Source organism: Engraulis encrasicolus, chromosome 12, assembly GCF_034702125.1.
Source record: "Engraulis encrasicolus isolate BLACKSEA-1 chromosome 12, IST_EnEncr_1.0, whole genome shotgun sequence".
NCBI classification, from domain to species: domain Eukaryota; kingdom Metazoa; phylum Chordata; class Actinopteri; order Clupeiformes; family Engraulidae; genus Engraulis; species Engraulis encrasicolus.
Genome location: NC_085868.1, coordinates 47,822,192 through 47,836,583, shown reverse-complemented (window position 1 = coordinate 47,836,583; position 14,392 = coordinate 47,822,192). Strand labels below are relative to the sequence as shown.

Here is a 14,392-nt window from a genome sequence, read left to right as displayed (position 1 = left end):
TCAAATCTTCGTAACACACACTACACTTTCCACTCTGCTGTTTGAAGGCCTTTGAAGGCCACTACTCTATTGGAAATTATTTAAACCCCGAAATATCATCACGTTCCCAGCAGACCCACATTATAAACCCAGCTTCTATAGTGTCCTTATGGGAACATAAAGGAATAAAATTAAACAGATTTGCTACGGCAGGTGAGGATTGCAAACTTCCATTCATTTCAGCACTGTGTTTATGGACACAAACACTGCCTGGAATAAAAACTCCTTCCTGCATTGTTCCCCGTTTCAAGTGCTGTCTGCACAAAAACACCGTCTGCATTTCAGAAAATAAAACTATGGGGAATAACAAATCCGCTATATGCACTGTGCCCTTTCTCTGGTTTGGGAAAAAAATGGGTTGAAAAGTGATGCAGGTGTTTTTCTTCTGCAGGGTCCCTGTGGACTGTGGAGGGCCTGGACTCAAACACACTACGCTCACCTGAACGCTCATTGTGGTCATACAGCACTAAATCTTTACTGCAATTATAATAAAAAACATTCAGCATTCCAGCTTCAGAACGGCAACCACTATCTGCCTCTTCTCTCCCGGTTCAGACACCAGGAGAAAGATGCAGGTGTGGAGGTGTGTAAGAATATGGACAGTGGGATTACTATCTGAACTTTTCCACTGTGTCCAATGTTTCCAGGTGTGCTCGAATATCTGATCGTCATTAAAAACAAAACCCGATTTGCATTGCTTCTTCTTTTTTCCAATATAGGTTAAAACTGGTGCCTGTCGTAAACAACAACACACAAAACAACATCTGTATGGTCATGTAGAGCTGGGACTCAAACCCAGACGCACCTGTGCTCATTAAAGCAAAGAAGAGTTAAGAAAAAAGACCCCAATAGCACTTCACATACACCCTATAAACTATAAAACTGATATGTGTTTTTTGACACTTTGTATGAAATTGTCTCCTAAATGTAATGTAATGTAATGTAATGTTCACCTTCTTGACCTCTGTAACGTAATGTAATGTAATGTAATGTAATGTAATGTTCACCTTCCTGACTTCTGTAATGTAATGTAATGTAATGTAACGTAATGTAATGTAATGTAATGTTCACCTTCTTGACCTCTGTAACGTAATGTAATGTAATGTAATGTAATGTAATGTTCACCTTCCTGACTTCTGTAACGTAATGTAATGTAATGTAATGTAATGGAATGTTCACCTTCCTGACTTCTGTAATGTAATGTAATGTAATGTAATGGAATGTTCACCTTCCTGACTTCTGTAATGTAATGTAATGTAATGTAAAGTAATGTTCACATTCTTGACCTCTGTAATTTAATGCAATGTAATGTTCACATTCTTGACCTCTGTAACGTAATGGGATGTAATGTAATGTGATGTAATGTAATGCAATGCAATGCGATGTGCTGTGGTGGTCACCTGTATGCGCTCGGTGGTGGTGGGCCACAGTGCTCTGCACAGCACCTTCTTGACCACGTCGGGCAGCAGGCTGACCATGATGAGCAGGATGATGCTGAGCCAGGCGGGGCCGCTGGACAGCATCTGCATGAAGACGTAGTACATCCTCTGGTAGTTCAGGAAGGGCCTGTGGAGAGAGTGGGAGAGAGAGGGAGGGAGGGAGAGAGGAAGGGAGAGAGAGAGAGAGAGGGAGAGAGAGGGAGAGAGAGAGAGAGGAAGGGAGAGAGAGAGAGAGAGAGAGAGAGAGAGAGAGAGAGAGAGAGAGAGAGAGAGTGAGTGAGTGAGTGAGTGAGTGAGTGAGAGAGAGAGAGAGACAGAGACAAGACACTCTCACACACACACACACACACACACACACACACACACACACACACACACACACACACACACACACACACACACACACACACACACACACACACACACACACACACACACACACACACACACACACACACACACAGGTAGGTTGGCGAGCAAGCACACACAGGCACTCATAAGACAGACACACAGAAGGCAAGTGTGCATACACAAACACACGAACCAGACACACAGACACAGACAGAGACAATGGGAATCAATGACAATCATTTTACAAATCTATTCACATCTCTGACCAGATTGCACTGACATTTCTCTGACACACACAGAGGAAACACTGACACAGGTAACATGATACATAATTCATAATACAATACAGCATTACCCTCCCAAAATGCTTAAAAATGACACAAACACAAACTTATTTGCCCGAGTCATCATTTTTTGGGTTCAACTTGACTCAGCAGTAAAAACTAAGCAAACTCGTGAAAGAAGGAAAGAGCAAGCAAAACTGAAGTGCAAACAAGCCAACGTCCGTCCTGCTGACTGACTGACTGCACACACGCACACACACTTACACGCACACAGCACACAAAAACTCACCATATGATTCCTCCCCACAACAAGGAGAATATCACGTAGAAGAGCAGCGATCCCCAAATGACGAAGTGGTTTATCCACGTCCAGTAATGCGTGTCAAGAGCAAGCTGGGGGGTTGATGAAGAAGAGAGAGAGAAACACAGTTAGAAGGTTATGTATGTACAGTACACTGCATCATGGGGTTAGGGTTCGGGTTAGTGTTACCAGAGACGGTCTATTGTTAGAACTAAGAAGCCCATTTATGCCCATTTATGCCCATTTATGCCCATTTATGCCCATTTATGCCAGAGCTGCATGATGCAACATTCAGGCTTGTGAGATCTGAGTTTTTTCTTTATTTTGCCAATTTTAAAAATTGGGCAGCCATGGCTCAATGGTTAGAGCGCTGGCCTTTAGATCAGAGGGTTGCAGGTTCAAATCCCATCCTTACCAGCACATCCCATCCATGACTGAAGTGCATGGCACCTAACCCTACATTGCTCCAGGGCCTGTAACCAATACCCTGTACCTAAAATAGCTGTAAGACGCTTAGGATAAAAGCAAGATATTTAGGCTTACAGTCCCAAGAAAAAGTTTGTACACCCTTTGAAATTTCTTACATTTCTGTCAAAATTTATCATAAAACATGGTCTGATCTTCCCGGAAATCTCAAGAAGGAACAATCAGAGTCTGCTTTAACTAATTCCACACAAACATTTACATGTTATCATATTTTTATTGGCCATAAGGCTATAACATTCACAGGACAGCAAGGCATAAGTAAGTACACCCTTGCATTAAATAGGTTTTAACCCTCAGTTAGTTGCAATATCCTCAACCAGACTTGTCCTGTAGTTGCAGATCAGATTAACAAAAATATCTGGATGTATCTTGTCTCCCTCTTCTTTAGAGAACTGCCTCTCGTCAGCAAGGTTTCTGGGATGTCTGGAGTGCATAGCTTTATTGACTTCATGCCATATAATCTCAATTATTTTTAGTCAGGGCTTTGACTGGACTATTCCAGAATGTGTATTTCATTGTTATGAAGGCATTCTAATTTAGATTTGCTTCTAAAGTATGGGTTGTTGTCACATTTCAGCACCTATCCTCTTATGTGCTTCAACTGTGTGACAGACTTCCTCACGTTTTTTCTGTAAAATATCACAATAAACTTGAGTTCATTGCTCCACTGATAATAGCAAACTTTCAAAGGCCTGAGGCAGCAAGGTAGCCGCATATAATGATGCTCCCGCCACCATACTCAGAAGTGGAGATGTAACCAAGAATAACTAAAAATTGGGTTCATTCTGCCAATCTAAAATTAATGGGGTTTCTGTCCAAAAAAATATTGCTGCACCTTTGAGGTTTGCGAAAAAGCATTTATATGCTTCATAAAATTACTGCAAAATATTCTGTAGACCAACGTTGAAACCAAAGTTGAATTTTTCAGGGGAACACATAGTATCATGTTTGGAGGAGAACTGGAGAACCACACCTTCACCAAAACATCATCTCCACCTTTGAGTATGGTGGCGGGAGAATCATTATATGCGGCTACCTTGGTGCCTCAGGCCCTTGTCAGTTTGCTATTATTAGTGGAACAATGAACTCAGAAGTTCATTGAGATATTTTACAGAAAAAATGTGAGGTAGTCTGTCACACAGTTGAGGCACACAAGAGGATGGGTGCTGAAATGGGACAACAACCCATATTTTAGAGGCAATTGACTTTTGAATTGCTTCATAACAATGAAATACACATTCTGGAATAGCCCAGTCAAAGCTCTGACAAAAAACATTTGAGATGATATGGCATGAAGTCAAGAAAGCTATTCACTCCAGATATCACAGAAACCTTGCTGAAGAAGGGCAGTTTTCTAGAGAAGAGGGAGTCAAGATACATCCAGATTGTTTTGTTAATCTGATCTGCAACTACAGGAAACATCTGGTTGAGGTTATTGCGACAAACTTAGGGTTAAAACCTATTGAATGCAAGGGTGTACTTACTTATGCCTTTCTGTCCTGTGAATGTTTACATCTTATGGCCAATGAAAATAAGTAAACTTGTAAATGCTTGGGTTGAATTAGTTAAAGCAGACTCTGGTTGTTCCTTCTTGTGATTTCCGGGAAGATCAGATCATGCTTTATGACCAATTTTGACAGACATGTAAGAAATTTCAAAGGGTGTACAAACTTTTTCTTGGGACTGTATATAGGCTAACAGTACGTTTTCCCAAAAATAGCTTAGGCGTCAGGGATTTTTCACAGGTTAATAAAATTAACCCATCAAAACATAATGTATGAGCTACTCTGACCGACTTGAATAGTAGGGGCGTTCACTTTAGTTTAGGGAGGGAGGGAAGGAGAGAGAGAGAGAGAGAGAGAGAGAGAGAGAGAGAGCGAGAACGAGAGAGAGAGAGAGAGAGAGAGAGAGAGAGAGAGAGAGAGAGAGAGAGAGAGAGAGAGAGAAGGGGAACCAAGGCAGGAGGACAGTGGCAGTAAACTGACTCATCACATGACACTATATCAGTAGCACGAGCTGCCACTGATGCTGAAATGAAATTGTGCAACAGACAGAGGAAACGGCGGCATTGCTTACGCCGATGCAGACACAGGTCCCTAACCCTGTGCTCAGACAGAAAGAGAAACAAACAAAACTACCACAAAGTGTGACCCAGACAGCTGATTGAAAGGAATCAGCTGATTGCAATAACCACTTAATACAAGCACCGTAGAACAGCTACTCAGTAAATTAGGTCAGCCTGTATTAACGGGAAAACGTGACAGGCTTTTAAACTTCACAGCCATGGCTCACATGGCTAAGGCACTGTACTGTTACGCCAAAGGGCACGGGTTCAAATCCCAGCCCGAGGTCATTTCCCGATCCTCCCCCCATCCCCCCCTCTCTCCCACTCACTTCCTGTCACTGTCTCACACGGTCCTGTCCATTACAGGCATAAAAGCACATGAAAGCCCCTAAAAGCCCTAAATTCTTTAAAGGGACACTGTGTGAGATTTTTAGTTGTTTATTTCCAGAATTCATGCTTCCCATTCACCAATGTTACCTTTTTCATGAATACTTACCACCACCATCAAATTCTAAGTATTCATTATGACTGAGAAAATTTGACTTTTCATACATGAAAAGGGGTATCTTCTCCATGGTCCGCCATTTTGAATGTCCAAAAATAGCCATTTTTTAGCTGCAAAAATGACTGTACATGGACCATACTAGAAAATATTTGTTTAATACTTAGTAAACTTTCATGTAAAGATCAAATTTGGCAATAGGCAGCCAAATTTCAATAACCAGCATAGTTGCCGTACCTTTTTTGACCATTTCCTGCACAGTGTCCCTTTAACTTTACGAACTGAACTTGTCTGATCGCAGGGCAGTTACCTTGAGCGTGACAGTGAACACCAGCACAGTGAAGACCAGGGTCCCGAAAGTCCAGTTCCCAAACATCTGTTGAGAGAGGTGAAGACATCAGCACCCAGCAGACACTGTGATTTTGCAGACGTAAAACACCCACCTCGTGAATCTACCCCCCCACCCCAATCTATGCTGTTAATAGACCTCATATCTCTTGAATGGATGAATTATATGCTTTCAATGCAGTGTGTACTGTAGTTCACATTTTACGTGTGTATGATGACCGTTAAATGGATTCTATCCTGTTGCTCAGCCATTAACGATGTTTGAAACTGTTTGAGAAACAGAGCAGAGAAACAGAGAAACGACCTTAAAAGCAGCTCAGACACAGCTTTTGGTTTCTTCCACACTGACCTACTTTCCGAAGAGAACCGTAAAAGGACAATTTATAGTCCAGGCGACAAGTGCTGCGTGCGAGACATAAAAACTAGCTGTCAACAGATGACACAGCACTGTTTTTTTTTTTTTTTTAACCAGTTCTGTGCCACACATTTTGTTGAGACGAAATATATAGTATAGTGTGAAAGGAAAACAACATTTGGCTTCTATTATGATTTGGTATATGATACCCTACTAGTCAGAGTATGTGTATATATGACATATATAATCATTTGAAATGTCATTTGACAATGTCATTTGTGCACTTCTAGCTTTGCCATGGCTTTGCAAACAGATTTTTTTTTGTCTTTAATGTTTTGTCAAGCACATCATCAGGACAGTAAAAAATGTTCTTTTAGGAATCCAAAAAGCAGAGCACTTACCTAACCCTATTTAAAACTACATTCTTAGTCTAACTGTGCCTCAAATCAAGAATACTTTTATTAGAAGTGCCATATTACCAATGCCTTTCTCTAGTTTAATACAAGGAAGTGGCCACCGTTTTTCTGTGAAATAACTGATTGCAATGACCTTCACCCTGCCTTAATGTCACGATTGCTATTTTTAAAAAAAGACTATGCCCTTGTAAAAGCCATGGCTCCAGTGTGTGGCTCTCGTGTGTGTGTGTGTGTGTGTGTGTGTGTGTGTGTGTGTGTGTGTGTGTGTGTGTGTGTGTGTGTGTGTGTGTGTGTGTGTGTGTGTGTGTGTGTGTGCCTGCTTTGGCCTGTATCAGCCTGTGTGGCCTGTGTTCCAGTGGCTTCCTCTGTTGCCCGTGATTAACACCCCCATTAACAATAGCCATCCCACGCTGCACAATGGCCGCCAACCACACTGTGCCCAATTTGGAGCGTCCGATAACCCGATCAGCTAAACCGACGTCATATATTGAAACAGTGAAATAAGGAGGCCCGGATGGGCCATACTGTACCTTTGAGATACACATAAATACAATACATCGCAAACACAAGGCATATGGGGATGATCTGTGTGTCTTCTGTGAGAGAGTGACTCATAACACGTTATGGTGTGTCGACATGAAGAGTGACCATGGTAGAGAAAATGGATTAAAAACTTATGGCACTAAACATACTTACCAATAGTTATTTACATTCTTTAAACAACATGCAAGGGCAAATGACTTTTTCTCACAAATAATAACAATTTCATGAGAATATATTGTTCTAAATTGTGAACAGAATATTGACCATCAGAATATTTTTGTACAGTATATTGTGAATCTATGTACGTAGGTGCTGTTCAACTAATGACAGCAGTGGAATGCTTTGTAATTGACAAGAGGAAATAACCAATCAGTGTACTGTCAGTTAAAGTAAAGTCTGTGCTGTCATTGGCCCTTGCAGTTGGATGTGTAGGTGGAGGTGGTGGTGGTGGTGGTGTCCTGTGGCACGCATGAGAGGACCTAGAGGTGGGACTGGTTATGAGGGGGTAATGGAACCCAGACCTCCCGGTGAGCTGTTATTTTTTTATTATCTTTGCAACAACCGCTGTACGTATGCGAAAAATTATACACACACACACACTCACACACAGACAAGATGGAGTCCTAGGTTAGGTGTGCTAGAGACAAGAGTGACACAGGGGGGAGCGGGGGGAGAGAGAGACATGGAGACGTATGCTCTACCTATTGTAAGGAACAACAGGCACTGTTCTTTAGCCGCAAGAACAGACGGAACGTTTAGTATGCTACTTGATGTGGTGGGGTAGTGTGTGTGTGTGTGTGTGTGTGTGTGTGTGTGTGTGTGTGTGTGTGTGTGTGTGTGTGTGTGTGTGTGTGTGTGTGTGTGTGTGTGTGTGTGTGTGTGCGTGTGTGTGTGCGTGTTTTTGTGTGTGTGTGTGTGTGTGTGTGTGTGTGTGTGTGTGTGTGATTGTGTTTGTGTGCTTGTGTGTTTTAGGGAGGAACGTTTAGTATGGCACTTGTGGTGGGGTAGCGTGTGTGTGTGTGTGTGTGTGTGTGTGTGTGTGTGTGTGTATGAGAGTGTGCGTGAGTGTGTGTGTATGAGAGTGTGTGTGAGTGTGTGTGTGTGAGAGTGTGTGTGAGTGTGTGTGTGTGAGTGTGTGTTTTAGGGAGGAACGTTTAGTATGGCACTTGTTGTGGTGGGGTAGTGTGTGTGTGTGTGTGTGTGCGTGTGTGTGTTTGTGAGAGTGTTTGTGAGAGTGTGTGTGAGAGTGTGTGTGTGAGAGTGTGTGTCTGTGTGTCTCTCTGTGTGTGTGTGTGTGTGTGTGTGTGTGTGTGTGTGTGTGTGTGTGTGTGTGTGTGTGTGTGTGTGTGTGTGTGTGTGTATGCATATGTGCATGTTTGTGTGTGTGTGTGCTTGTGTGTTTAAGGAAGGAGACGTGTTACTGTCGGACACCTAGAGTACATGAAATGACGGGTGGTTACGCAATGAGATGAAGGGAGGGAGAGAGGGAGAGAGGGCAGGGGTCGGGGGTCGGGGGGAGAGGTGGGACAGTAAAAAACTAAAAGCTAATAAACAGGGTGACAGACAGATAGGGACAGGCTTACCATCTGTGTGTTGGTGGTCATTAGCTGAGGAAAGGAAGAGCAGCAAAATAGAAGAAGCGAAACAAAGGCAAGAGGAGAGGAAGAAGTAGAGGAGGAGGAAGAAGAATAAGAAGAGGAGTGAGAAGAAAAGAAAGAAAGAACAGAAAAAGAAATCAAAATTGAAATTAAAAAAATGAAGGGAGCAGAAATTTTTAAAGAAAAACAATACATAAATTAGGATGTTACAAGAGGAACTCAAAATCAAAAATCAGGTTTCAAGAGCCAATCTAAATAGGGTTAAATGTGAAGTAAATTAAAGGAATCAAAAGGGCACAGAAACAAAGATGTCAGCAACCGAACATGCTGTCGTGTCCCGCGATATGGATGAAGGAGGCGCTGCTCATGAAAACCTGTCAGCCTGAGTTAGCATCACACACACATACACACGTGCACGCGCACACACACACATACACACGTGCACGCGCACACACACACACATGTGCACGTGCACACATTTATACAGTACATGCACTCACTCCCTTGCTCGCTTGCACTCACGCACACAAGGACAGTGCACGCACACGCATACATGCACGGACTCACTCACTCACTCACTCACTCACATGGCATATCACCTGACGTCTGAGCCCAAAAAACGTTGTTGATCGACACACACACACAAACATATACACTACTTATTTACGCACGCATGCTCACACACACACACACGCGTGCGCCTACGCCCACATCCACACACATACAGTAAGCACACACGCAGACAGAAACACATATTTAGTTGTTGTTTCTTACCAATAAAACTATAAATAAGACATCTTATAACCTCTTGCTAATCTTGCATTCAAACAAATGCATGTACACCATAACGTTAATCTTTTGTACAAACAGACGTACGTACATGTAACGCACACATACAGTACACACCAATACTATTACACCACTTAACAACATTGTAAAACCACGCACACTCCACACAACCACCAGCTGCTGCAAGCAAGCACATCCACAGATGATGCTCTCTTTCAGATGAGGAAAATTATGGGTGGCACGGACCATAGCAGCACATGGATTGATAAAATAACCAAAAAGCCAATATAATAAATGTCATAAAAACAAACTTAAAAAGGTCATTAACATAGTAAGTAAGACATACGTTTGCATAAACATTTTCAGCAGCTATACTGACATAGTGAGTTGCAATGTTAAAGCCTTATATGGCATACCTGTCCATTGCTGGTGAAGGTGGTGTTGTCAAAGAGGAAGAAAGCACCAAAGAAGAAGACCACTGCGTCAAAGACCCCCAGGAAGGTCCAGTAGATGAAGATGGGCCAGCGCAGCAGCGAGTTCTTTGCAATATCCCTGCAAAGATCACAGGACACACGCGGACTGATGAGACCAATGGACATACAGACAGACAGAGAAAGAAATACAGACAGACAGACAGACGAGTGGTTCTGGAGACTGCAAATATCGGAGACACATGCAGCAGGAGTCACTGATGTAGTGCCATGTTTCCTTGACTGCACCATGCAAGTTTTTAAAAATTTTTTGCCAGTTCTGAGAAATGCCAATCTCCCACACATTAACAACTTGTGTGTCCCCTTGAAGTCGGTGTGAACAGAGAATGGCGATTAGACGGAGGGACAGAAACATGATGTTAGAATTCCCTTCATGACATGTCATAACAAAATTCAATGTTCGGTCATACAGTTTCAAGCTGCTGGGGGAAGCCGAGATCAACGCCTGCCACTGAACTGAAATGATGTCTGTTTGGTCTACCGGCGCACATACAATAATATCCTTGTCTAAGTAATCCGACGGGTGACATATCTAAAAGTTGAGAGTAGTGGAAATTTGAGAAGCTGCCTGGCTGCACCTTTCAGTAGATCGCACAGAAACCATCCATTCTGTACCCCACTACTACCGCTGCCGCTCTGGAGAGTGGGTGGCAAAAGAGCAGATCAGGTATCTTATATCCACAGACAGGGGCGCTGCCAGAAATGTTGGGCCCCATGAAAGATTCGAATTTTGGGGCCCCTTAAGGGCCCCTCTCAGTGCTTGGCCCCCCTTAAGGGCCCCTATCAGTGCTTGGGCCCTTAGAATCTGTACCACTTTCCCCCCCCTAGCGGCCCCCATGTCCACAGATGCCCCTGATGCAGCATCTTACAGGAAATAAATACTTATTTTGGTGAAGAGGGATAGATGGCTGTGCCACCACAACAATCGCACTGAATTACCTACAGTAGCGGTCTCCAAATGGCGGCCCGCGGGCCAGATCCGGCCCGGGCATGGCAAACATTTGGCCTGCCATGAGGCAGGAACAAATTAAAACATATGTATGCTATCTGCGGCCATGCAGTTGGGCAATTTGTTTGGCCCTCAGCTTCATTTGCACTACAAAATTTGGCCCAATGGGAAAAAATAAATGGAGACCACTGAGCTACAGTATGGCCAGAGATTCTTTATATAGAGATATGCCAACATAATAGGTTTCTATGGGCACCTAACACGACCAGGTTCCGGTCTGCCTAAAGGGCCGTGTCATAATGCTCCTACAATGAATAGAACAGTCCTTAGGTCTGCCTAGGTCTGCCTAAGGGGGGCCATAATAGAACAAGGAAACAATGGGCCAATGGAACCTCTCTCTCTCTACACTCTCTGGTATGGCCCTGCTTATTGGAGTCGCACACAGTCCCCATTCAGACAATGTCAGGCTTTTCCTGCAGTCACACCGACAGGCACCTATGAGAAAAGCACTTTCAGAAGGAGCCAACTATTTTTGTCCGTTTACATGCTCTTCCTAGGACACCTCCATGAAACTTCCAACCATGAGGTTACCAACATGCAAGGACCATGCATGGTGCAGTCGAGAAACCATGGTACAACATCCGTGGCTCACACAAAACCGCCTAAACATACACAGCCATGGTATGGAATCTGCAACCAAGCAACCCTTTTTTCCACAACAAGACTTGAAACCTGTTTACCGTCAGAGTGCGTCAATTTTGGAGGCTATTATCAGAGGTGGCCTAAGTAAAAGTAGAAGTAATGGTGCAAGCACAACACTACGCAACATGATATTGCATAGCAGTTCCACCAGTTATTCCATTGCACCTAATGAGGTGGCTAGACGTTACTAAAAAAAAAAAACCTAAAGAAAGGCCAGAACTTTGATTCAACAGCGCACAATAAGATATACTGCTCTATAGTAACTGTAGATGAGCTACTCAGTGAAATTATTAGCGTTGGAAGGAAACATATGAGAGGTTTTGTTTTTTACTTCTACTTCTACTTTTACTTTGACCACCTCAAGCTATTATGTCCCAGTCAGTCAGTCAGTCAGTGGCAGCAGACTCTGATTTTGTATGCGGCTGCACCACAGCACTTACTTCTAACTCTCTCTCTGTCTGTCTGAGGTGAGCTCAATTTTATATTCTTACAAAACGGAGCAATATAATTTTCCAATTACAGCAGAGAAGAGCACGGCAGGGCAGTTGTGAGTTTATGGAGCTGAGGTGTGTCTGTGAGATGAGATGAGATGAGAGTAGTTCCAGAGTAAATTATAGGATGGGGCTGTTATCTCTCCTCTCTCATCTGCTGCTCCTGCTGCTGCTGCCGCTACCTGGTTACAGCAGAGATTCTTTAAGTATATAGAGATATGCCAATGTAATAGGTTGCTATGGGCACCTAACATGACCAGGTTCCGGTCTGCCTAAAGGGACGTGTCATAATGCTCCTAGCATTGAATAGAACAGTCCTTAGGTCTGCCTAGGTCTGCCTAAAGGGGGATTTCCCCCCCTCTCCCTTGCAATAATAGAACCCGGAAACAATGGGCCAATGGAACCTCTCTCTACTCTACTCTCTCTGGTTACAGCCTCTGGGACTCAGTAGTCTACGCACACAGGAGGGCCAGATGAGGACCGAGATCTCATTTTGGAACAAAATTAAAGGTGAATTCCAAATTACAAATGACCACACAGAGTTCTATTGCATACGCTGCCCCTCGACTTGACAGGACTTGATTTAAAAAAAATAAATTTTAAAAAATCAGCCCTTTCCGAGATCAAGGTGCGCTAATGGAGGCAGTATTTTTTTTTTACATAGTGCTTAACATGCCAAACATCATTCCAAAAGTTTCAAACATGTGTAATCAAATGCAATAAGGCTGGTCCGCTTCAAAAAAGCCAAGGCCAGAGATGACTGGAGCACTGAAATCTTGTTTTTTTTTTTTTAAATTGTGTTGTGGTACTGTATGTCTTTTTCAGAGTAAAAAAAAAAATAGAATAATTGTAATTTTTTAATTTTGTGTGTGTAATATAAATCCGTATTCCATATTGGTGTGTCTGTGTGAAGAAAAAGGAGTCGCACACAGGAGCTCTATGCTGTTCAGTGAAACTGTATTATTGGCAGCCGTGGCCTAACGGTTAGGGAGCTGGTCTTTCAATCTGGGGGTTGTAGGTTCGAATCCCACCTGACCTCTCCCTACACCTGCATCCATGGCTGAAGTGCCCTTGAGCAAGGCACCTAACCCCACATTGCTCCAGGGATTGTAACCAATACCCTGAAAAATATAGTAAATGTAAGTCGCTCTGAATAAAAATGTCAGCTAAATGAGATGTAACGTAACGTAACATAACGTATTAAAAGCTGAAAATAAAGAGAAGCCAAAACAAAAAGTGGGATGCAAACGTTTTGGTGTGTCTGTCCATAGCGTTGACTGACCTGTAGAGGGAGGGGTCTTTCTTGAGGATGTCCATGTTGATGTGCTGCTCGATCAGACTGTACAGCAGGATAGGCAGCGAGGTGAAGCTAATATTGTAGAGGGTAAGATATGCTGTGTCGTACAGAGGCTGAGAGAAGAGAGAGAGACATGCAGGGGACAGAGACAGACAGACAGACAAACAGACAGACATGTACACAGACACACACGCACACGCACACACACAGACAGAGAGGAGTCAGTTTCAGGCAAAGCAGTAATGACATATAGCAATCAGGCCCCAATTCAATTATTCAATTAGTCTGACTGTACCCAATGAAGGATGGACTAATTAGGGGGAGCTCAATTGGGGCCAAGCCAGACTCCCAGACTCAATGTGGTTAATAAAGTGTCTGCAGAAGATGAACTCTGGCTCTGGTCTCAAACAACAACAACAACAACAACAACAACAACAACAACAACACAATACACCAACCCCTGCTGGTGACTGATACCCCACGAACACACCGAAAGTCACAAAATCAAAAGTTACAAAAAGTCGCTGGATTGTCTTCATAGCAAGAGTGATACGAGCGATGAAAGTGACAGAGTATGACCGTTAAAAGTAGAATGCAAGCATTCCGGTATTCCAGTTGGTTGCGGTAGCTGTCGCCGAGCGACGGAAGTAATTGACTTTGTATTGAGTCGAGAGACAAAAGCGACTCTGGAGACTAGAGCGATTTGCGCGACGAGCGCGACAATTTGAAGTTGAAATCTTTTCAACTTTCTATGACGCGGTTCGGCGACAAGCCGCGACAGCCAATGACTGTATAGAGGTCAGTGACCACAGCCAATGGGAATGCTTGAATGCTTTGCCTTCTGCCTGTACGGACATACTCTAGTCTCCTCAATCTCTCGTATCGCTTGCTGCTACACTCTGTCGCTTGAATCGCGTCGCTGGATTGTCTTCATAGCAAGAGTGAT

The 14,392-nt window shown here is 43.2% G+C and overlaps 1 protein-coding gene across 8 annotated transcripts in view; it reads right to left on the bottom strand.

Moving 5' to 3' along the window:
* Positions 1-14,392, bottom strand: part of atp11a (ATPase phospholipid transporting 11A) — a 146,065-nt gene that overhangs the window by 11,911 nt on the left and 119,762 nt on the right. For 5 of the 8 annotated variants that reach the window (XM_063212331.1, XM_063212334.1, XM_063212336.1 and 2 more), the window contains exons 24-29: positions 13,432-13,559; positions 9,933-10,068; positions 8,713-8,736; positions 5,778-5,843; positions 2,403-2,506; positions 1,440-1,605 (exon numbers count right to left, since the gene is read on the bottom strand). In XM_063212331.1, coding sequence (XP_063068401.1) covers positions 1,440-1,605; positions 2,403-2,506; positions 5,778-5,843; positions 8,713-8,736; positions 9,933-10,068; positions 13,432-13,559 — 624 coding nt within the window. The other 3 variants (XM_063212333.1, XM_063212337.1, XM_063212338.1) reach the window with 2 other exon arrangements.